At 38.1% G+C, this 24,946-nt stretch overlaps 1 protein-coding gene across 2 annotated transcripts in view; it reads right to left on the reverse strand.

Moving 5' to 3' along the window:
* Positions 1–24,946, reverse strand: part of TRIO (trio Rho guanine nucleotide exchange factor) — a 248,601-nt gene that overhangs the window by 91,762 nt on the left and 131,893 nt on the right. For both annotated transcript variants that reach the window (XM_040548080.1, XM_040548081.1), the window contains exons 14-24: positions 23,449–23,644; positions 22,653–22,819; positions 16,757–16,876; positions 14,989–15,180; positions 13,966–14,115; positions 12,394–12,508; positions 7,747–7,862; positions 4,307–4,429; positions 1,289–1,483; positions 1,059–1,174; positions 450–516 (exon numbers count right to left, since the gene is read on the reverse strand). In XM_040548080.1, the coding sequence (XP_040404014.1) occupies positions 450–516; positions 1,059–1,174; positions 1,289–1,483; positions 4,307–4,429; positions 7,747–7,862; positions 12,394–12,508; positions 13,966–14,115; positions 14,989–15,180; positions 16,757–16,876; positions 22,653–22,819; positions 23,449–23,644 (1,557 nt within the window). The remainder of the gene's footprint in view (positions 1–449; positions 517–1,058; positions 1,175–1,288; positions 1,484–4,306; positions 4,430–7,746; positions 7,863–12,393; positions 12,509–13,965; positions 14,116–14,988; positions 15,181–16,756; positions 16,877–22,652; positions 22,820–23,448; positions 23,645–24,946) is intronic.

Here is a 24,946-nt window from a genome sequence, read left to right on the forward strand (position 1 = left end):
GGGCACTTTTCCATAGAATCTTTCTGAATTTCTATTCAAAAAGTCAGCGAGTAGCAGAACATGTGATACACATAATAAGGGAATTAACACAAGCTCTTTTCTCTTGCTAGCAAAGCATATAAATTAACCCCCTCCTTTTTCCTGTCCCTCTCCAAAAAGAAGGAAAAGAGAGGAGGAAAGGGAAACGAGAGGAGGAAAGGAAAAAGAGAAAAAAGTTTATGAATAAGGAAAATATCAAATACTAAAACTCAGTACTGACAAAAACAAAACATACAGGATGAATTCTGAAATGGCTGATATCAACTGTAATTCTAAGCTTCTTATTAATTGCAGAAAACCCAATCTAAGTCTTATGACAACAAACTGATTTTTTTTTTTTTTTAAATCAAAAAGTAGAAAGCAACAGATTGAATCCTGCCTTCAAAAGCTAGTGAAAGAAGAAAACTTACATCCATGCATTCCCGGAGGTCTCTTACGTAAGCCTTTTCTGTCTGAATTAGCTCAGCCATAATAAACCTTAGGTGACAACAGAAAGACTAATCAAATCTCAGTCTGTTTAATCATTATGAATACATAATAACCAGAATACACATTTCTCATCAGGTTTTGCTTTTTCTACTGTTCTAGGAAAAATCTGAGAAATGAAATGCAACAAGAGAAAACACATGAAGGCAACGCGAGAGATAACGTTCCTCCATTACTAATCAGTGCAAAAAGAAATGGGGAAGGAGACAGAAATTTTGTCAAATGCTTTTCCATTGCTATATTGATTTATTAACTTATCCTCCCTCCTCCCCTTACACATATAATTCACATTAATTCTAAAAAGGAAAAAAAAGTTATAAAGTGCAACATGGCTTGGAAAGCTTAACATTCTGACATGCTCAAATTTTCTGTGAGAATGAGCATTGAATAAAAGGCAGTAGGAGCTAATGAATAGTATCACTCTCTTTTACTATTTATCTGATTTCTAAGCTCCCAGACAAGCCACGACGGTTGCTTCATTATCAGTATTGATTTATGCACTCTCATTGATTAAAAATAAATAAATTCATTACTCTTTCCTGCGGGCAGATTTTCGTTTTTCTTCATTAAGCTCATGAGCAGCATCGCGCAGTTTCACCTCTGACCCAGGGACACTGGCTGGGATTATATCCAGCTGCAAGCTTTTGCTCTTTATTAAAGAAAAGAAATATTAATTAAGACAAGAGAAAATGATAGCTAAATCAAATGCAAGCAAAGTTTCTTTTTTTTTGCGTGTCTATCATCACACTCCAATTTCACTTACCGATTTATTGGAATCAGAGGAAATACCCAGAGCTTTCTCTAAAGAGGTCCTGTATTTCTCCATGCGCAGGGAGAAGTCTCTGTACCTCTTATCCACTGCTGTGACACATTTTTTAATCTCTGTTGCATGAGCATGCCCTTTTTCACAAAAGCCATCAGCCAGCTGTATCAACAACTTCACCCTCTCTTTGGTTTGCTATGAAAACAGGAAAATATCAAACAGTTACTAACTCTACCTGTCCTGAAAGGGATCATTTTGCTTAACCTGCTACTAAGTACAGGTGGAGAAGCCATGAAAGGAGCTAGCTTCCTCCTCTCATCCCAGAACTTCTTTAAACAGATACCATTTTCTAAATACAAATGGCACAGGATGAAAACAGAACTCCTTGGGTTTTACTGTTATATTAGAAGCTGGTTGCTTATTTTTCTTTCAAAAATGTGCTCCATATCTAACCCACAGACTAAATTCTGCTAGAAGAGCTTTGCAGAGCACACTTATCTTCCTTGCACTAACATAAAAGGATTTTGATCCCATTGAAAGTATTTTCTTCACTACCGCTGAAGCACTGGTATTGGGCCAAGCCCACAAGGTCTCAGGAAACTTCCTCTCTTTTTACAAGGGCATCAATGAAATGCTGTGATAGATATTATTTTTGTTATACTCTTTACAATTTAATGGATATAGACTATATTCTTTACATTTTTTCATACCATGTTTTGCTGTCACATAGTTCTTAGATTCTAAAAGAACAAGAAACCACCACCAAATCTGTAACTAAGTGCTTTTCCCAATTAACACGCTACCTAACACTATGCACTTTCTTTGTGTAAATCATAAATTATCCATAACATGACTTTATACCTCCACCTCTTTGATACCACGTCAGAGTAAAACATCCTGCCAGTGCCCTTGATAACAGAGAGTTAAGCAAAGCAGTTTAAGAACTTTTTTTTTCATTCTTTTTTTTGGTGGTGGTGTTCGTCCTTTCTTTTTTTTCTTTTCTTTCTCTTTCCTTATGGTCACTCATCTAAGCACTTTTTTTCACCGTGGAATTCCAAGTGTAAGAGCAAGCCAGGGCTAATATTTCCTCCCAGCCAGTAATGAAACTCGTTGAAACAAGTACGGAGTGGCACTAACAACATCCTCTCAAAAGGGGCACCAGCGTCATCCACTGACTGACAGAGGAAGTAACGGGGGCAGTGGTGCTCTGCATGCTGGATGGAATCCAACAGAACAAAGGCTGGAGCGAAACTCGGAAGAAAATCTGGGTTTGAAAAACATGTGGTCTCTGTTCTTTCTGGATTCTTTTCTCCCTTTCCATGTCCCATGAACAGCTCTATCTCCAAGTCTCTTCCCTTCTGAGGTAGTCCTTTAGAAAAACGAACTCGTTTACTTTTTTGAGCTCCTTGGAAGACTGTAGAGCCAAGAGTTGGAAACAGGTGACAGTTACAAAATGAAACACAAAGACTGACAAGTTTACGTAACCTCAGGTACTTTGGTCATGCACTTGTTGTTTTTTCACATGTGAAAACTACTAAGCCTCACATGTAACATCTCCATCTCTGTATAGGCCTCCAGAAACAGAAAAGAAAATAATTCTGCCACAGTTCAAGAAGTTGCAGTAGAATCACAGAATATTTTAATAAAACAAATAACCTTAGCAGTAATGATTTTTCACTATCTGCTGGTTTTCTACTATGCTACAATTAAATTGTAGATGAATAATATGTCCTGTTGTGTTTTATATCCTAAATGAACATTCAGTAATCCACAGACATAAGGATGTAAAAATGGAAATCAAAAGACCTCATGGTTTCCGTTTTTTTTAAGTCATTTTTAAACTATTTCACTACAATTCTGTCATAAGAAATCAATTGCACATAGGGCCGGCTGATAGAGCTCCAGTAACACGGTGATTATTTTCTGATTATCTTTTGTTTTATTCCATTCCCAGAAGAAATACAGAAAGACAATGCAAATACACAAAGCTTCTTTGTGACATTCTTATTTAAGCTTTAAGACATTCTTACTGTGTTTTTTTGTTTGTTTGTTTTTTAAATGGTACATGGTTTTATTTATTTATTTTTATCCTTGTGGACAGAGAAACTGATCAGAGGTGGCAACTCTTTAAGGATACTTTTCTTAGAGCACAGACAACACCAAACTGAATGGGTGCAGTTGATACACCAGTAAGAAGGGATACCAACCAAAGGGACCTGGACAAGCTTGAGAAGTGAGCGCTAATCAGGTTCAACAAGTCCAAGTGCAAGGTGCTGCTCCTGGGTCAGGGCAATCCCAGGCACGAGCACAGACTGGGAGAACTCATTGAGAGCAGCCCTGCAGAGAAGGACTTGGGGAATCTGATGGATGAAAAGCTCGACATGAGTCGGCAGTGCGTGTTTGCAGCCCAGAAGGCCAACTGCATCCTGGGCTGCATCACCAGAGGAGTGGCCAGCAGGTGGAGAGAGGTGATTGTCCCCCTCTGCTCTGCCCTCCTGAGGCCCCACTTGAAGTACTGTGCCCAGGTCTGGAGCTCCCAGCACAAGAAAGATGTGGACCTGTTAGAATGGGTCCAGTGGAGGGCCACAAATTTGATCAGATGGCTGCTCTTATAAAAAAAAGGCTGAGAGAGCTGGAGATGTTCAGCGTGGAGAAGAGAAGGCTCCGGGGAGACCTCATTGTGGCATTTCAGTACATAAAGGGGGCTTATAAAAAAGACAGAACTTTTTGCTCAGGCAGATAATAACAGAACAAGGGGGAATGGTTTTAAACTAAAAGAAGGGAGATTTAGATTAGAGGTTAGGAGGAAATTCTTCACTCAGAGGGTGGTGAGGCACTGGCACAGGCTGCCCAGAGAAGCTGTGGATGTCCCATCCCTGGAGGTGTTCAAGGCCAGTCTGGATGGGGCCCAGGACAACCTAATCAAGTGGGTGGTGTCCCTGCCCATAGTAGGGTGGTTGGAACTAGATCATTTTTGAGGACCCTTCCAACCCAACCCATTTTGTAATTCTATTTTACCTTTGCTGTGATCTGAAATTCTTCATGTTCTTTTAGCAGCTCTTGAGTGTGCTGGATACTGGAACCAGTGGAAGTATGCGTGGATAAATAAAACTCTCCATTGTCATGAATCCATTCCAGAGCCTAAATAAAGCAAGAATGAAGGAAAAGTAAGAGAGAAGGCAATACACTTTTGCCAACAGAAACCAACTGTAATCAGCATTTCACAAACACAGATTGGTTATAGGTAAATTTTGCTCTACTTCACTTGAGGCAATTGTGTAATAGCTCTACAATATCGAACAGTTTGTAACTACAAAATAATTCACTTAGTCTATGAAGCAATGCTTCAGGGATTAAAGAAAAACAACTGACATACGAAGCTGGTAACTTCAGGGAAGTCCACTATTACATTAGTAGTCTACTGTTAAATGGTTTTAACTGACTGTATTTACAGTTTCATTAATATACTCCTTAAACACGCAAAAATCACTTTTTTGGTTCAACACAGGACAGCTGAACTTGAACATAAATGCGTGTTTTCCCAACCTATAAAAATTTATGCAAGACTGACAAATGTATAGGCTATACTTCTTCTATGCACTTAAGATTTAACTATTGTTTCACTCTTTGGTTGACATGTATTCCAGCCTCACAAAGTATTACCATACTTTGTAGTATTACCATACTTTGTAGTTACGTATACTCCTAGAAGTTTAACCTGCAGCAAAGGAAGAACGGTGGGATGTATCAGTTCAATTAACGTATGTAGAGGTAAAAGGCGATAGTAAACAGTAAAACACAGTGTTTTGTTACTGAAACTGAGTTATCTATGACCTGCAAGCTAAAATTGTTTCCCTTCTACATCCTAGCACCTTACTTTCTTACTATTATGAACCATGCTGATCCATTTTATGATTTGTGTTCTGCCCACATTAATATTCACTGCCCTTTTACACATAACTCAATTGTTGCAATGAATCCTTCTCCCTTTTACTAGAAAAAAGTGAGTCCTTTCAACAAGCAGCCACTTAACACTAAAAATCAAAAATGTAAAACAACTTGACAATGCAAATCTTCAGTTACAACTCTTAATATAGGCTGCTACGGCAGTATGCAGAGGCACATGCACTTAGAAACTTCTTGGTTCTGACATATTAACTGTTCAATGAATTTAGTACTGTTTGGCTAGAACACTCACTGTCAATGCCTGAATGTTGAAGACTGTAAGGGTGTACCAGGATGCTATTTACCCAGTCACATACTAGTGCAGATGCTAGCCTGAAGAGATGGGCCTGCACTTTTCAAGTGCCATTGACGGAAACAAACCAACAACTCTTTGACTGGAATCAAGAAGAGGTGCACATCAGCTGGCCACCTGCACAATGTCTCGTCATTCTAACATCAAACTTTACAGGTGAAGACCAATGTAGACAAGAAGCACATTAAAGGTTGATGCTATAAACAACGTTTATTTTGATACTTCTTGCTTTTCAGTTTTTATCCTCCACTTTTTTTTTTTTTTGTGGGTTTATTACACAGTGATGGAATGAGTGACAAACAAAACTTTCCCTCTGCAAGTATCACCCTTTCATTACTTCTTGGCAGCTCTGTAGAGTCATGTGACCAGAAGTTAATCTTGATGTTAATTCCTACAGTTTAAGTCCGCTTGTTTCATGTGAAGGTCAGGATTGTATGCTGGAATCATAGAATCACAGAATGGTCGAGGTTGGAAGGGGACCTCTGGAGATCATCTGGGTCCAAACCCCTGCCAAGCAGGATCACCTAGCACATATTTCACAGGATGGCATCCAGACAGGTTTTGAATATCTCCAAAGAAGGAGACTCTACAACCTCTCTGTCCAAGCTGTTTCAGTGCTCTGTCATCCTTACAGTAAAGAAACGTTTCCTCATATTCAGCTGGAACTTCCTGTGTTTCAGTTTGTGCCCACTGCCTCTTGTCCTGTCGCTGGGCACCACTGAAGAGTCCAGCCCCATCCTCTTGACACCCACCCTTCAGATATTTGTACGCATTGATAAGATCCCCTCTAAGTCTTCTCTTCACCAAGCTAAAATGCATAGAGTGCACATCAGCATACACGAACTGGAAAAAATCAATTTAGAGACCAGGTGAGCCCTTAATTCTGGAATATAAGTCATTCTATCATTTTCCTTGCAAACTACTGTGGTATCTGTTTCCATAGCAGGGCATAGTTCTGAAAGCACAAATCACGGGTTCTTCCAACTTCCAAACAAAAACCATAATAAAGATAGCAATATTTCCCATTTATGGCTAGTCGGTATGGAGTGCCAATAAACGTGGCAGTGACTAAACTGAAGGTTGCTGCAAAACGGGATTTACAATGAAAACGCTGACAGATCTTTATCTCTGGTGTTTGACCATTAGTCAGTAATCTCTGTTCAAAAGCAAGCAGGTCATGTGCTTGGCAGAGGTTGAAGTTAAGGTCATTCACAAACCGGGAAGAGAGGTTGGAGTGGGGGTGTTGTAGTTTTTAATTGTTGTTTTAAAGGCTTATTCATCTTTGACTTCACTCCAGGATTTAACTTGCATTACTTTCTTTGTGAAGTCACGAAAGACAGGCTTCAGAAACCTTTCAAGATCAAAACAGACCACTAGTAATTAAGCCTCTGCCTACATTGGCTGTTGGAAAGAAATAAAAGATTAGCTTTTAGAGTCCTTTAAAATATGTCTAACTATATTTTGCACTATGGGCGTTGTGTTCTTTTTTGCGGAACAGGAACAGATTAGCTTCCTTTCTTTGTCCTATATCCAGTTTAAAAAAAAAAAAAAAGAGCTGCCGATCATTCCAGTTACCAATTCTGCCTTGGAACCCCCCAGCTTATTTTTATGGCTTCCATTATGACTAGTAAAGTCGATTTTTTTCAGCTGTAATTATTTAATGGTTATTTCCAGACTGCTAAATTCAACAAAATATAAGAAGTTGGACCTACCATGCAAATACACAAAAACTGCAAAGACTTTTGCAGTCATTCAATTACACTGTTTAATGAATTACCCAACTTCTGTTTTCTAGATTAGGTTAATCTAGATTAATTAGATTCCCTCCTACCCCCAACCATCTGAGAAATATGTTGCTGCCTGTTATTTCCCTGATCAAATTAAGTGTGTTTGTGTAAAGTTAACAAGCATAACAATTTGTCAACACAAGCTTGAAGAAATGAGACTAGGCAGTATCAGATCAAGCTGGCAGAAGCAAAACACTACCTTTAAATTACAGCAATAAAGACCGGCTGCCTCAGCAGATTTAGTTGTTCTGTATTAAAGGAACAGCAAATAATTCATCTTACTTTCTATTTTAATTATTGATCTTTCAGGCATTTGGAATATTGAAGTCGATGGCAAATTTGCAATTATAGGACAAGCCAGTCCATGTCAAACCTTAATCACACTGAAGAGAATTTTTACATACAACCCTCACCTGTTTGGCACTTCTTTCAAACACCACATACTGTTGGCATTGATCAAGCCGTCTTTTACGCATGGTCCAATAATGCAACACACGGTTTTCACGCTGGAAGAGCTCATTCAAGATATCTGAAAGGAAGACAAACAGTTTCAACAGAGGTTATGACAAACAATTTTGAAACATACCAGAATCAGTGGAAGTAGTTTACACTGTAGAATTGGTAAGTGTTACTCTGTTACTTTATTTTGCTCTTTTTCATAATGTTCATGAAATGTTCAGTGCTCCTTTTTCATTACTACTTAGAGAAACATTAGTTAAAGAAACTAGAGATGTAACTGAAACCTATTAATGACACCTTTTCTTCTATCAGATGCTTTTCATACAGGGATTGCCGCTGTTTATAAGAGCTCAAAACTTAGTATGACAAAGATAGTTCTTGAAGGGTTTGCTCAGAAACAGTGAGCATGCACAAGTATATGCTTAAAGGCTCATATTAACCACAGAATAGTTTTTTTTTCTGAATATAGAAGTTTCCTATAAAGTATTTTTACAATTTAATATATATGGGTAAATATATAAGCTTAGCTCACTACAATAACAAATGCCACATATTCAAACATTATATAGAAGAACAAGAAGAAAAAAACACGACTAAACAACAGTATAATTGAGAATGTTGACTTGCTCAAATATCAATGTTCATTGAGCCTCGACAGAATTTCCAGGTAATCAAATAATTAACTCCACAATTTGCTATTCCATTTCTGAGTATCAGAAACTGTCTAGCATTGAGAATTGCATCCAAATTATACTGTTAACCTGCAATTCCATGTGTCTGGCTTATAAGTTCTTTGATGGCAAAGGCTTTTCGCTTACAATATGCTACAGATCTTATCTGAACTCTGCTTCTTTAATGCTTATTGGTTTTTATTTCAAATAAATAAATCCTAGCATTTTTCTTGTGAAGCTCACTTTACCCACTGTTTCTTTCAGAACAGCAACCCTAGTGGATTTTGTAGCTACTGCAAACCCAGATGGCAAGCTGAAATACATAGGAATGGGGAATAGCAAGATCTCTGTCAGGTGATTCTGTTGGAAGTGCAAAGAACCCAAAGGGAACCCTCCACCATTTGGAAGAAACAGAAGAGACGACAAAAAAGGCTTATCCTTCACAGCAATGCTTTACTTATTTTTCTACTGACACCCACAACCGGGCATTTTCAATGAATACGAATGAAGAGTCTTAGGTGCTAGACCTCTGAACATCTTTGTGTCCCCCAGCCCCATGGTGCTGGTCCACCACATCTGAACTTGCAAAAGCTAACAACTCAGAGAAATTGTTTGACAGATAAGCTCAAAGGCAGCCTAAAGGGAAAAACATCTCTCCCTATCTATGGGTGAGCTGGGACCAATTACAATCACCTGCTACTGCCTTCCTGAGGATTATGAAACCTGGCTGCAGTGCTGCCAATATCTTCCTGCTTGGAAATACTGTAGTCCCATTTGACATGGAGCGCTGAGATCACCCAGAATTTGCTGTTCGTTGGAATCTGGTAACTGCAGCCAACGTTTTATTCCTGCTGGGCAGGCTACCCTCAAACATGCCTCAACTAATCTGTCCCCTTGCCAAGTCATGAGCTGATCTGCTATATGCAATGCTGCCTCACCTGCTTTCTCAGTTTTATTTCTGCCTTAGGCCACCTCTGAAATGCTTGCACAGAACACACACCAGATTTCTGGGGGACTAGCATTATATAATGTAATAAACCCAAATGGACACCATATAAAAAGAGACATCTTGATAATGACGCAAGTGAAGTAATTCTGATACACAGTGAGTAAGGTGAATTTAGCTAATTGGAACAGCACTTGTTCTGTGAGGACATGATACAGATGGCAAGCCAGTGAGAGACATTTGGCTGAGTCCCATCAATGTTACTGCCATTAATTTCTTGGACTGACAAGGAATAGAACACATTTTATAAAATAACTGTAAGAAGTTATAGAATGTAGACTTTCCATATCAGGTTTAGATGAGCAGCTCTACCTATTTCAAGCCTTCTGAACTGTCGTTTTCTTTAGTTCCAACATTTGTTAGGATACCAAAGTAGTTCCTAAGCTTTCAATTTATTCTGGCTCTATCAGCTGAAATCTCTTGGAGCTTGTCTCTACACATCTTGCACTCTCTATCAGATTATCTAAAAATATGAGCAACACTAGACCAAAGTTCCTTCATCTACGATGTTCACCTGTAACCTGTGAAGCAGAGGCAAGAAAGAAGCACATGAAACTAGCAGCAGAAGGCAAGATGAAGATGCTCTGTTTCTGAGCTTACAGCTATTGTCACTGGCTGAATCCACCTGCCACAACAAAGTTTCAGGCCACTACTGCTTCATAAAAATTGGCTTTGGCATGGTGTCTGATACAGAATTTGTACAGCTGTAACGACATGTCCACAAAATTATTTACACTGGTATGAAGGGACAGAATGACATCTTTCAGAGTTCAGTATCATTGTGATTACTGTTTCCCAAGAAGAATGTGTTTAGCTAAACTTTGCCTGTATTAACAGATTGCTTTTCTAGATATTTTAACCTGCGTCTGGAAACAAGGATCAAGTCTGCCACTGAATAATGTATGTTAATTTGCTTTTTTGTTTGTTTTAAAAAAAAAAGTTCAGCAGTTCTGCAGAAACTCAAGGGTTACTCCATTTTATAAACAGTTCTTTTTAGCGTCTGAATACTATATAATGAGCACAGTCTAACACATTATTTCATTTTGTTGAAACACAGGGTGCATCTGTTCTGCAGGACCATTACACACACTCGTACTCAGATGTATTCTTGAAATAAACGCTGTTCTCTTTTCAATCCTATCTATTTAGAAAAGAGATTAAAAGAGACTACTGTTCTGAAATGTAATTATTTTTAAGGACATTAGCAAAGACTTCTCTACTTTTCCCTCATTTGAACACATTTATCTTTCTCAGAATGACTGTTTCTGCACAAAACAGCTTTTGGAACCAAATCTTAAAGTTTGCCTACAAGTCCTAATACTTTTTTTCTTACACTCAAGAAACATTATAGCTCAACTTTCTGCTTGCTTCTGCTTTGATTTTCTTTTCTGCTACTAAGAGAAGAGCTAATTGACAAATGTCATTAACAATTTTTCACTATTGATACGACCTGCATCTGCACAGAAATTTTGTCTTATGCGGTTCTATAAACGTTGATGTCTTCAGGATGGGGGGAAATAATCCTTTGTTTATTTGCACATGCGCAAAGTTTCAAGAGACACAATCTAATTATTTCCCTACAAATGTCCAATACTCTATTATCTCTCCAAGAAGACAAAATCAGCACAGGGAGATTTTCAATTTGAGTACCATCAGATACATAGATGAGCTTAACAAACTTTTTTCCTGTTATAGGAAAATGAAGAAAGTGAGCATGTCCTTTTCTGGTAGAATCAAAAAATAATTTAGAGTGGAAGTGACGTCTGGAGATCACCTGTTCCAACGTCCCCCTCAAAGCAAGACTAACTTCAAAATTGTTCAGGGACTTGTTCAAATGAATTTTAAAATTTCCCAAAGACTCCACCACCTCTCTGGGCTACCTGTTCTACTCGGTGCTTTCTCACTCCCTGCTGTAACACTTTTTGCTTATATCCATTCAAAATTTTCTATTAGGACCAAAAAATTACAGCAAGGTCCTAATGCTGTGTTCCTCTGAGTTTGGCTCCACCTTCTGCATAACTCCCTTTGGATAGCTGCAAACAGCAATTAATTAGGCAATTTGACTTAGACTTCTCTGTTTCTAAGTCTGTAGCATTGACAAGTGTTCAGCCACGGGTTCAAAATGCATGAAGCAGTATATGACTAGCAAATAAGCTATTAAAATGCAGTATTTATTTCTGAATGTCTCCCTCTAATCTCTGTTCTGCCTACTTCACCCACCATTTATGCACACCCTACTAATTTCTGTTGTTTTGCCACTTTCATCCCTGAAAACCCTACAGATTTCTGTCTCCAGTCCATTCCCTACAACACAAGTTACACCTCAAAGCTGCACTATGTTGAATTAGTCCTACCAAAAGCCAAGCCCCACATAATGGTTCTTTCCGGCCTCATCTCAGCTACTACTTCTCTAAACAAGATATTTAAATATGATGCCAGTTATCCTATACTTCATCAAGTTCCTTTAAACTGATTCAGCTATATGAAGAGCCCAAGGGCATCATTCGAGGGATTGCCTTGTATCACCCTGGCATTCCTGAGGAACTCACAGAATGCACCACACCAGTAGACTGAGTAAGCTTCGAGTGATCAGCAGCTCCCTTTTGGCTTCAGACCAAACATTATCACATGGAAGTTTACTATCTCATTCTCTAAACAAAAGCAGCACATCTGAGTTACAAATTGCAAGAAGATCAAGCGTAAGCAGGAGATAGATAAATTCAAAGCAAATTCATTTGGGTATAAGAAAATTTGATGACTGTCAGCTCTTTCAAAGTGTGAGAACAATTTTAATTAATTCCTGTTAAGCCTCACAGAACCATTTCCACTTGTGCAGGCTTCAGTCCCCCAGCATCACACACACCATGATCATTGCACTCTTTGGATGATGAAAAAAAAAAAAAAAAGAACAAGAATCCCCTTACTTTTGACTTGCTGTTCAGGTGCTTTAATGTGTGTCACCATCCCTGGCATGTTTACGCTATTCCTGTGCAGGTATTTCAGGAAGACATCGGCATTCCTCCGGGCCAGCGTGCAAGCCTAGAGAGTCAGCAGTATTATTTTCTTCCAAGATGTACACATATGCATCCAAAAGAGATGAAGGACCTTCCTCTCCCCCTTTTTGCGTATTTCCCCCCTCCCCCATTAAGAAGCGTTGCCTATTAACTTCCTCTACAAGTAAGCCAACCCAACCATTAAAATTGTTTCCCCAACAAATAATCCTCACTTATCCGGCAGGACAAAGAAAACACACCTAAAAACTGAAACAAAAAACCCAACCAAACAAAATGATATTAGTTTTTATCTGAAGATCCTGGAAAGCAATTACCTGCTTTAGAGCTTTCAGCATGACACAGAGCTCATAGTTCGTTTTGTGTATGTGCCACTTGAAATGATTTATTGCATAAACAGAGTGCACATGCTTATGACATCACCTGGATATTCTAAAACATCCACCAATACTTTACACAAAAAGTAATTGCTTTGCTGAAGTGAAAGCAAAAGTGCTAAAATATTAAGACATGTCCTTTAAAGGCCTTGAGAACTTTGAGTCCTCTCAGCTGTACTGCCAATGCCCAGCTCAGCTGCCTTCTTCATCTTAATGCACATCAAGTACTATATATGGTCTGGCTGCCTTATTTCTAATAATCAGAACATGAAATGCTGCTTTAAATTGGTTAGATGCAGTAACAAAGATACCAAGCAATTTCTCAAATTATTTTAACCCAAAGACTGGAAATTCACATGCCCGCTGCTGAAAGATGCATTTGACAGCATACTTAGAGCTACGCTAATGCATTTTTGAATGTTCTCATCTGTGCACTGAGAACAAAAAGGCTTTTAGTAAAACTAAGTTATATACTGTGAAGTCTTTCAAGGCGATACTGGAAAAAGCCTTTGGTTATAGGCTTAGTCATGCTGCTTTGCAAGCATCCGTTACACTTTTATTCAGTATGATCAATAACTCTCTTCATTAGGGCATTAACTAGAATAAAAAACCTTTAATTTATCTGCAGACTATTACACAACCCCAACTACTCCCAGATGCTTGTCTGGTAATTTTCTTCTTTCTGTACTGTAGTCCAAGTACAACTAAGAGTTGCTCTGATACACAGGCAGTAACCACAATATGTGACTGTCACTTCTTTTCCAAAGCAGCAGCTTTTAACTATTCTTTACAATGACAGTTGCTCAAAGCTGTGATTCCCAATTCAACTTCAGTCACAGTGGGAGACCTGACATCTATTGAAGTTCCACAGGAAATACATTTATAAGGCTGGCCACAATTTTATGAACTTGGCTATACTCTCTTATTCACTGTCAGAAGTGATTAACATGCCACTTACCACATTTTGTGGTTCAGAACATGTACATAGCTTAGCTTTTAACTAGACACTGCTCCATTGCTTTCCATGCACGTTTCAGTGCTGTAATAGTGAATGTTTGACTGCATGCTTTCTAAGACACAGAAGAGCACAAAAAGTGACAAAACCTACCTTTAGGAATGCCTCCTTCTGTTCCAGGTGTTTGCTTATCATGGGTGTAACATGATCTGTTTCAGAGTTGGGACCCAGTTTGTCTGCTCCCCCACACCAGTCTTCTTCTCGCTTATATTCTTGCTCTAGGCTTTCCAGCACGCTGCACACCTATCGGGCAGAAGGAGTCCAACTTGCATGTAATTCAGTACAACAAAAATTTGAAATTCAGGACAGAAAAACTGAAAACTGATCTATCCCTTACATATATCTTCTGACATATTTTTACTGGGACTTAAGGGAAGGTAACCAACTTTGGCTTTAGGTTTGCAAGCATTGGCCTTCTTAGGTGGAATTGCTCAGGATGCTCTCTCTGAAGTTGCTCATCTTTCCCAGCCTCTGTGACTGCAAAGTTCAGGATAAGCTTTCGACATGATTGCAGAGGAAGCAACCTTGCCAATATTCCCACTAACTCTTCTGCTGACAAGTCAAATAAAGCTGATTTTTCTCTGACTCTCATACAAAACACAACATTAACCATCTGCAGTAGTTCCATTAAAACCTCTGTGTAACTTGCTTGTGGTTTAAGCAAAATTTCTTGATTCAAGCAGTAATTAAACTAAGCACTTGTATTCCTGTTTTATTTCGGAAATGTTTTACAAGCCTTTTTCTCGATTAAAATAAGAATCTGGGGAACATTAAAGGCCAGAGAGACAGAAGAGGCTGACAAAGATTTGAGTCTTCACCAATAACCACTGCACTTTGGTAATCTTTGAATTTTTCTAATTGAAGCGAGTGTAGCCAGACAAATTACACTGTAGCCTCCAAGTAGTTAGTGCAATTTGTCTACTACTCTTTTAAAACCATGATTTCTGTTTCTAAGGCAGCTGGGAAAATAACGTGCTTTTTGAATTTTTTGTATTTTATGACTGCGTTTCATTGTTATCAAATTGGTAAACATAACCAAATCCAGCCAACCGATTTTTTTGACACCACGCTGAAGAATTTACCAAGGCTGACACAGCTCATATAGCATTTCTGTACCTGTTCAGAAGTTTTATAGAAGGCAACAGAGGCATTCACAAGCTTGAGACGGTCCTCCATCTTCAGCATCAGTTGTTGCCAATGGGAAGCAACCTTCTCTGCACACTCCCTGATCATATCCATGTCATAGTGATTAGCCTGCAGCATTGCCTCTGCTTTCTGCTGAACCTGTAGGGCACTTTGATGCGTTTTCTGACAAGAGATGAAAATTCAGGGGTTCAGTAGAGCATTTGAGTTCATTTTCTTGAAGACCTCAAAGGCTCACATTTCCGCTGTGTCAGTGACACTTCTACACGCGCACACACATACTCATAAACTAAAAATAACTGTCTAATATTAGTCACTGCATGACTTCATTATGCAAACACAAGGAAAATAAATCCTATGGAGATTTACCAGCAAATCAACAATGATTAGCAGACTACAATAAAAGCCGACTGCAAAACATTAATCACACATCTCATCTCTATGTCACAGTAAAATTCTTTATAACCATGAATTCCAGGTTGATTTTCTTTCCCTTCATCATAAGGAGGGAAAAAAAGATGGAAAGGATTTATCTTATTTTGGTCTGATAGCTATTTCTGTCCTCACAGCTTTAAGGCAGTCTATAGCAAATTAGTACTGAACCAAGATGCAAGCACGTAGGACAATAAAAAAGACAACTCTCTCCAGTCATTAGAAGAAAAATCTTTAACTTTAGTTCTCCATATAAACATATACTTTCCTAAATTCTTCAACACTTAACTATATTAAGTACGATTACATCTGAGTCCAGAATGACTCAGAAAACACAGAGTTTAACCTTCCTAGTCACTTATCCTTAAATTGACAAACAGCTAGAGGTCACATGATTCTTATACTTAAGAGTTACCAAAGCTCTCAAAATGAGAGTACATATAGCTCAAACTGTTAAAAAAAAAAAAAAGAAAAAAAGAGAAACACAGAGCTCCACAAAATGGCATGAGAACATGAAACTATTACTGCAAGACAGTACTTCTGAAAATGAAAAGTTTTCCCAAAGAAACATAACATTGGTTACATTTTCAGCAGAAGTTCTTTAAAAGGCATACTATATATAACCAATGTCACCACAAATCCCTCAATAGTGCATATTAATCAATATTACTGTGTTCCAGTCAAACTTAAGATCTCTGTACAATTTTTGCACAGAGATGACCAGTCCAATAAATTTAGTTTGAAATCAAAGCAGGAGGAAGGACATTTCACCACACACAAATTTCAGTAAGATTTACCATTGAACGAAAATGGAAACATAAAAAGACCATATCATAATACACTGAAAAAATGGCTGTTGTTCTTTAATCAGAACACATACAATTCATGTGTGTTGTTTCATTTATTCTCAACTTTAACACCTAGTTTTATATTGTTGTATTCTAAAAAAGGGAAACACCATTTTCAGTAAAGCTGCTGTTAATAGGCTTACTTGATTTATATTTTAGCTTTTTTATTTTTCTCCAATCAAAAAATTACCACTTTACAATGTTGCAAAAAAGGCACCAAGAAGAGGTGGTCGTCTGGCATTGCAGCTCCAAAACAAGAAAAAAAGAACATGAACAAAAACCCCAGCTTCCCAATAAGTGTTTTTTATCTCTTTGCCATAAGATGATTTCAATACTCTAGCGTTAACCCGCCAGTATGAAAAGGGAAAGAAGAGATACATCTCCTTAGGATGATGCTGTTTACAGAGACTCATGAACAATAACAGAGAACTTAGATACGGTCACTGAAATGGTGCTTTTACCTCTATTGCATGTTGAAACTGCTCATGTTCCCTCTGTAACTGTTCTGCTTCCTGCAAAGAGCTAGCAGTGATAAGGCCAGCATTTAGCATTGACTCCCCATTTCGGATCCATCCCAAAACCTGTAACAAAGGAGAAGACCTTAAAATACACAATTCCACTGCCAGCCAGCAAGAAAAGCATCATTGCTAGGGACTAAACCATTTATGGACACATGTGGTTCTGGAATTGATGCCTAAATTATTTATTATACGTTTACAGTGAGCGATATATATGTAATATAACACAGGCAATGACATTCACTTTAATTGCCTGTTTTGCTTAGCTGACAACTTGTATGTTTCAGTCAACCATTACATGTTTGTGGGTTCATTTTTTACTGAAGCAAGGTTGTGCTTCTGAATGTCACTTATGCCACCTGGAAAACAGAATAAAGTTACAAGTAATATTTGCTGAAGAGCCAGTGTCAGTCATGCAAATTGAGGACGTGCAGCTTAGTAAAAAGAGAGCAAATAATTCAGAATATTAACGTTGAGAAAAACATGACCGTTAAGTGTTTTCTAATTGCTTGAATGTTTTTGTTTTTCAGGAAGTGCCTTCTTGACTTGTCCACTAAAACCCCAAGAATTCCAGGATGGGGAGAAGCCTCAGGAGGCCACCTAGTGCATTCCTCACCAACAGCAGCAACATGTAACCTTAAGGCCTCCCCCCCCCCCCCAAAGATCTGTGCCCTGTTCATTACTCAAGACTCCAGAAATGGGCATCCCACACTTTCACCAGACAGTTTTATCACCTTAAGTCTTCTTCCTAACATCTTACTGTCAAAATCTCTCTTGCTTTAATTTCACCTTATGTAATTTGTCCTGCACGCAATATACAAAAGAAAAAAAAAAAAAAAACAAAACCACCAACAAACAAGAAAAAAACAAACAACAAACGTTTATCCCTCTTGGCATCATTTTCCCCCATCCTCTCCCTCAATAATTTTACCCTACTCCTTCCTCTAGACAACACTCCTCATTGACAACCAGTCTTCAACCACTCCCCTATGAACTTAGCCTCCTAATTTTTCTCACTACTCTTTTATGAGCTCTCTCCAGTTGATAACCATCACTTCTGTCAAAATCTTTCAAATACTGAGTAAAGCCGGACATAATTGAGGTTATTCACTGTTGTCTGTGAACTTTTCTGCAGAATTACTGCCCAACCAGTAATTACCCCTGTGCTGCATTTGTTCAGCTGATTATTCCTGCCAGTAAATCATGCTCTGCATTTGTCACTAATAAAATTCATATCCTTCATGCAGCACAATTCTCCAATACATCGAGATTGTCCTGAACTGTAATTCAGTGTCTCCTGATAAATCGAAGTACCTTTGCCAGTTACTTTTGCCTTCATCTTCAAATTTAATAGCATAATCTCCGCACCAACATGCAGATTTTCTAACTACAAACATAAGCTTCTGGCCTTGAAACAACTGCTGCTGCTGCAAGGAAAGGCTTCCAGATCACAGCACAGAGCACGTGAAGAGTGACATGAAAAAAGTCAGGTTAAGACACCTGGGGTTTTTAAATACTCAAGGGAGCAAGACAAGGAAGGCCTCAAGAATAAGAAAAGGGAAAACATCCTAGGAAACAGAAGGGTCCAGAAGACTTTAGACAGAAATTAAGCTTGGAGGAAAGGATTTATCTCGAAGAACATAGAGGGTGGAAGATTTTTTAAAATCACTTTTTAACTTCTATTTTGTCTTACAACAGCATCTCTAAACTCTCTTTCTGTCATACAAACTAATTCTTCCAGGTATAACGTAATAAAATGCACCACCTTTGTGTTAAAATACATTTAGACTTCTCCAGAGAGTTTACAACGAATGAGAGCGTTTAAAGCAGCACTAATTCAAAGCTCTTCTTGACTTGGCATCCTATCACATGCAGCAGAGACAGCTAGCACAGAACTTGCTATTTCGAACACACTGATTTGCACTCCTGCTTATTGCAGATTAGGATGGAAGTGCAGAAGTGGGTGGGACTCATAGGAGGGAAGTTGCCAGCAGCATTTTCTCCTTCCCCTTCTCTCTGCTCTGACAGAAAGGGATAACATAAGTACCAGTAAACAGCAAGCCCGTTCTTTTTCCAAGGCTGTTGCCTTGCAGTGTTTGTTGGCATATTCCCATCACCTCACTACTGGAGCGGACCACACATCCTATCTTTTCCCCTCCTAGTCTTCAGCAGGCTAGAAAAGCATCAGCAGAACATCAGCAAAATTGTAGAAACGAAACTGAGTTTGGGACACCTGAAAGGGTAGTTCTATAGATAGATGCTTGTTTTAAGTTTGGTTTCTTGTATTGATTTTTTACTCCAACTAGACACGATCACAAGACACACCTGCTTCAGCAAGCACTCCTATGTGCATTTTTATATCCATATGACCCTATATGGAGTGCCAGGATACTCGCCCTGAATAGTATTCTTGGAGAATCAGAGCTCAAACACTGTGGATTGTGTTTGCACCAAGCTTTAAGATCTACATGTATGAATCCAAGGCAGCTCAAGGCATTCTTGAGGATTCAGGCTTGAACTACACTGTTGTACACATGTGAATATATAGACATATCCAAGAATATACACCATAATCACAGCAGCAAACAACAGTGCACTGCAAAGGTTTAACAAGCATAGTAAAATCAGTGTACTTAGGAGCTTGGTAGAGAATTTGACCCATGTAGATGATGCATGCTAAGACAACCAAAGCATTCATTCTACACAGTGAGTACATGGGAGCAATTGCACCAATAAGTAATCCAGTAGCTATATATTTCAGGTGATCAAAGGTTTGGCTGGCAAACATGCAAGTGTAGTTGTGGATGAACCAGATGCTCTCTTAACTATTTCTCTGCCTCTACTTGTATGTCCCTACCCTGTATAAAGTGATTGCATTTTCCTTTCCATGGTGTTTTTTCTACATACAGCTGTCCTTTCTTACTTTAGTGAGCACCCTCTTCCTCCGGACTTCTATGGTGCAGGAAAACCTCAATATTCTGTCTGCTTTTGCCCTTTCTGCACCTATTAAATATCAGGTTGGAAAGCAAATTCTTTGTAGGATTTCTTTAAACCTATTTGTCTTCTAGCCCTTCTGCTTCCTCCTTGAGGCTTGATCTACAGAACTTCAATGACACAAAGCATAACTGGTACTGTAGTTGAGGGAGAAGTAACACTGGATGTTTTTATCTGCCTTCTGTGCTCAAAAGAAGCTCACCTAGTACGGAAAAGACTTTACTAACTTATAAAGACTTATTAACTTATAAAGACTGACTTACTTATAAAGGCTTAATTAACTTATGAAGACTTGATTAACTTATGAAGACTTAAAAAAACTTACTTAGCTAAAAAATGAAGCCAGGAGACAGTTTTCTGGTCTCAATTACAACAACCTGAGGGATGCACCCTATGGAAAAATTCCTACAGGATTCCAATCTAATGTCATGACTACAAGCTAAGTACATGTGAGTAAAATGTGAAACTACAACAGCAGTCATCTCAGTTTTGGCAGGAAAAAAAATCAAATGTCAATCTTGTTAAAAACTTAAATATGGAGACAGTATCCCATCTACATAATAAATATGCTTAACCTCTATTCATCAACAACAAATCTGGTAGGAAACCACAGTAATGTGACTAGAAAACCATGTGCTCACTGCTTCAGGCAATAAAATACAAATAAAACAGACTGAAGGGGAGGTTTACCGTGTCATTTTACTCTCAAGAAAAGCACAGCGGCTGTGACCTGCTGAGCTATGGAGCTTTTCCCAGTTAAGAGGAAAAAACAAAGATCATGCTTCCTGATATTTAATAAAATTAAGGTAAATCAGAAGTGTTTTTCTGGAAAAGCTACTAAAATCACCAAAAGTTGAAGTTACTTGACCCAAAACATTCCCAAAAGGATCAAAAGAAATCCAAGACAATATAGCATTGTTTTAGTTCCATTCATTTTTTAGGCCTTCAGGCTGGGGAACTATTGCAGCTTCATTGGTACAATGAAAACTTGGAAGAGGAGTTTGTAATAGATGAACCTGTGAGCTAGGTGTTCATGTAAGCTTGGTTGAAAATTCACATCTAGTAGAGCTTTTAATTCAAAATAAAATCCAAGTTGACAGTTGATAGAGATGTGTTCTACGAATATAAAATAGAATCATGTTTTTCTCCTAAAACCCACTCTATTATGAAGAAGCAGCTGCTAGAATAGCGTACTACCTCTCTATTAATTATGAGACGAACTGATTTTTTAAAAAAATCTAAACTTGAGCTTCACTTTCAGTCAGGTACTACTACTAGTACTGGCTTGGAAAAGTTAAAAACATCTTACAGAATGAATCTACAAAGCATGTGCTAAGTGTAACATGGATATGCCTCTACAATCCATGATATTCATCTTCTGCTTGTATCTGCAAAAATATGAAGCATTTATTCTGCAAATACATTTTAAACAGGTGTTTCTTTCTTGTCATATTTAACTTGTATGCAAACAAAGCTAATGCAGAAAGGTATTCAGTTTCTTGTGGGAGCATCCAATGGAAATAACTATTTTACAGTGCAATATTCTGTTCTGTAACTGAATATTATTTCAGTACTGTGGGAATTCATTACTTATCTTTCTTACTAATCTATCCCATCGTTGCCTACTGATGTATCACAATGGAATGAGACTGCCTCAGCTGGTATTCACATTCTTTTTCATTTTTTATTTTCTTTGCAAATTTGCATTCTTTTTCTTCATCCTCAAAACAGCTTGCAACTAAGTACAGAAACTATCCTAATCCACAACAACTTTAATTTCAACCATTACTTTTGTGAAAAGGCATTTGTAGTTTGCATTTTATGGAGGTGAACAAGTACAAATATACACAGAGGATAATTCAGTACAGTATGCAAAGGCTTTAACTAGAAGGCCATATATTTGATTACTACCATAGACTGCACACAGTAGACACTACAAGTTCTCTGCATCCCTTTAATTCAAGGCCACACTGAAACTTTGGGTGTTCCACCACAGTCACCAACTGCTTCCTTGAAATACTTTGGGAATCTACTATTCACCTCTCCAATGACAACCAGACCCCTTCTGTATTACTTTGCAATCTGTGAGGTTTATCATTCACAGTCTCATATGGAAGATGCATTTTTCTAAGAGCTCGTGACAAATGGGAAAAAAAAAAAGTTGTACTGGGAGTCATTATGTGACATATTAAATGCAACAGATTCTAGCAGACTTCTGTGAGGTTTTCAAGTCTGATAAGGTAAAAGTATTACTTTCTAGTGTTATTTTATTATTAAAACACTAAGCAAACAACAAAAAAAACACGCTATTTTCAACTGCTTTAGTGGCTTTGCCCACGGCATCTCAAATTCACCAAAGGTTTAGGTGTTTTTCAGGTAAGGACCTCAAAACTTAACACTTTATTGCCATGATAAGGAAAATTCAGCTTTCACCTCCAGGGAAGTAAACCTTACTATGATACCACTATGTACAGATGCAGCAAACAATATACGAAGAAGTATTAGGGCACTACTCAGGGAATATCACTGAACATTTCTATTAATCACCAAACAGATGATAAAAGTACGGTTTTTATCCTAATTCAAATTACACTTCAAATACATGACTTGTATCCATGTACAGATAGAGACTGTTAATGCAAATTTTAAAAAGTCACTTAATATTAACAAAGGATGAAATTTCTTTAGATGCTTAATTCACAGATGTCCCTCCCTACCTCCAAATACAAGAGTTTATATAACAAAGTAATTTTTTATTTCTATTTATGGGACTATATCTCTCCAAGAGGTATGAAAATAGCTCTTGGGGGTTGATCCCCCAGCTCAGGGCACAATTAATTCGTACCTGCTTGACTTCAGCCTGCAGATGGCGCAGCTGTACGCACTGTTCCAAGTGCTTGCGATGCTGCTCGGCGGCTAAATCCAGTTCCTGCTGCTTCTCATGGAGAAATTCCAGCAGATCCTGAACACGAGTTGCCATGTCTACATCTCTGTCACAAAGCAGCTCAACACCTGTAATCAATCAGCCAGACATTTATAATATAAGTAAGTCTTTCGAAGACAAACAGGACATTTCCTCTATTCTACACTTACTTTTCCAGTTACTTCTCAAAGTATAACTTAATCTTCAGAGCATTTGCTGAAACAATCAGGTTTTGCACCTTTTTTAAAAATGCAAAATTACTGTTATTATTTATTTATTTATAAAGAACCCTGTGATTTACCCCAGGTGACTGAATACAGTTAAAAACATCAACTGAAGGATCATAAGAAACCACAAAGGAAGAGTTCCTAATGGAAGCTGAAAATTGTAACTCGGTTAAATTCTTCCACTTAACTATAAAATTAACACCCTACTATTTACTCTGATTTTACTGGCTTCCTGCATGGAATCTCTTTCTTACAAAGCTAAACGTCTCCAGGTGTTGCCAACTCCTAGATAACAATTACATGCCATAATTACAGCATATGTTCATGAATGCTATTCAAATGATTCGAGTGTGAAGAAGAAAAAAACAGGTCCACGCTTCTCCAGTTTACATTTAACCAGCATGTCTGTCATTTTCAGACATCCCATGGAGAGACAACTGGGTAATTCTTGTAAAGCCACTACCTTAAGTAGCATGAAGGTGCCATCTTACCAGATGCCTGCACTTCATTGACATACTGCAGCAGATCCTGCCCTTGGTGGATGACATCAAACGTCAAATTATTCATGGTCAGGGCTTTGTCTGCATGATGCTGGAGCCTTTGTTCTGCTATTGTAAGATCTTCAGTGTCGAAGTCATTCATCTGCTGAGAGAGCTCATCATTCCAAGACTCAAGGTCTGAAATTATCTGAGAGAAAAAGGAGAAAGACAATGTTCAGTTATCCATTAAACAATGCATTTTTAATTCCAATGTTGCACTTAAGATGGAGGTCAGAAACTTGAGTTGCTCATTGTTGGTTGAATTCACTGATCAGGTTTGATATGGTTCAGACGTGGGTTGTTTCAGCATGGGTTTTAAATTTTAGCAAACAATCCAGAAGAATATATTTGAGAACCAAAACACCTCTTGTTCAAACAGTGCTTGCCTTGTCAAGCACGTAACACCATGGATAGCCTAGCATTGTTTAAAGTAATTCGTTCATCAACACATCACTTGTGAAACAGATTAAAACATTAAAAAGGTTAAAAATATTATCTCCACCTTCAAAGGAAATTGTTGACTTAAAACATCTTTTCAGTTCTTCAGACTACATCAAGTAATAACTCATACACGAAGTGTCAGCTTAGTTTTCAGTTACACCATTCTCAAGCCCTTTTACAAAAAAGTCAGCTTTACCCCTCTGAGAGAAGGAAGCGTCAGGCTCTGTGAGCACCTTCAACTTCTAACAAACAACTGAGAAGCAGTATCTGTCACAAAAAGGTACTTAGCGAATGGAACCAGAACAAAAACTAATCAGAGTTAAATTTGTGTGCTGAAATAATTCAGATACACTAATTCTGGATTTTACTCTCAGCCATAAAACGTCCAGAGAAGGCATTAAGGAAGATTTTTAGTTTTTAACATGTATCAGAACAGGAAGTTTTCCTTGCCCATCCACACATGCATGTTTTCCAAATCACATTCCAAAACCTGACTGAAAACAAACTCCTTTTAACTGGGATACCAAACTGTTTTCAAGTATAACAGATAATGCTTACAAATTATGTTCATCAAAGTGAGTTGAGTTCTTATAGCACGGGTTTGACGCATCAGTTACTTATTTCAGACAGGCCGACTGGTTATCATTAAACTGATCATTAGCAGATCATTGGGAAAGTAAAATTATAGATATCAAGAACGACGTATGTCTTAGCTCTTGAGTTCTACAATTTCAGCAGTAGGACAAACTGACGTGAATAATGTTAAATGACGGGGAGGAAAACACCCATTCATATACCAAGGCACAGCAAAAAGAATCTGGCCAAAGCGGCACTAGCAACAAAACTGTTGTCTGCATAAATATTTAACCAAAGCCACTTGTTGTCAGCAGGAGTATGCCACCAAAGCTTTCCAAGCGGTTCATCAGAGCTGTGAAGTTACTGAGACAGTTAAATTACAACAGAAACTCCAGGGGAAATTTAAAAAAAAAAAGAAAAAGAAGAAAAGAAA

The sequence above is a fragment of the Cygnus olor genome, chromosome 2, assembly GCF_009769625.2.
Source record: "Cygnus olor isolate bCygOlo1 chromosome 2, bCygOlo1.pri.v2, whole genome shotgun sequence".
In the NCBI taxonomy this organism is placed as follows: Eukaryota; Metazoa; Chordata; class Aves; order Anseriformes; family Anatidae; genus Cygnus; species Cygnus olor.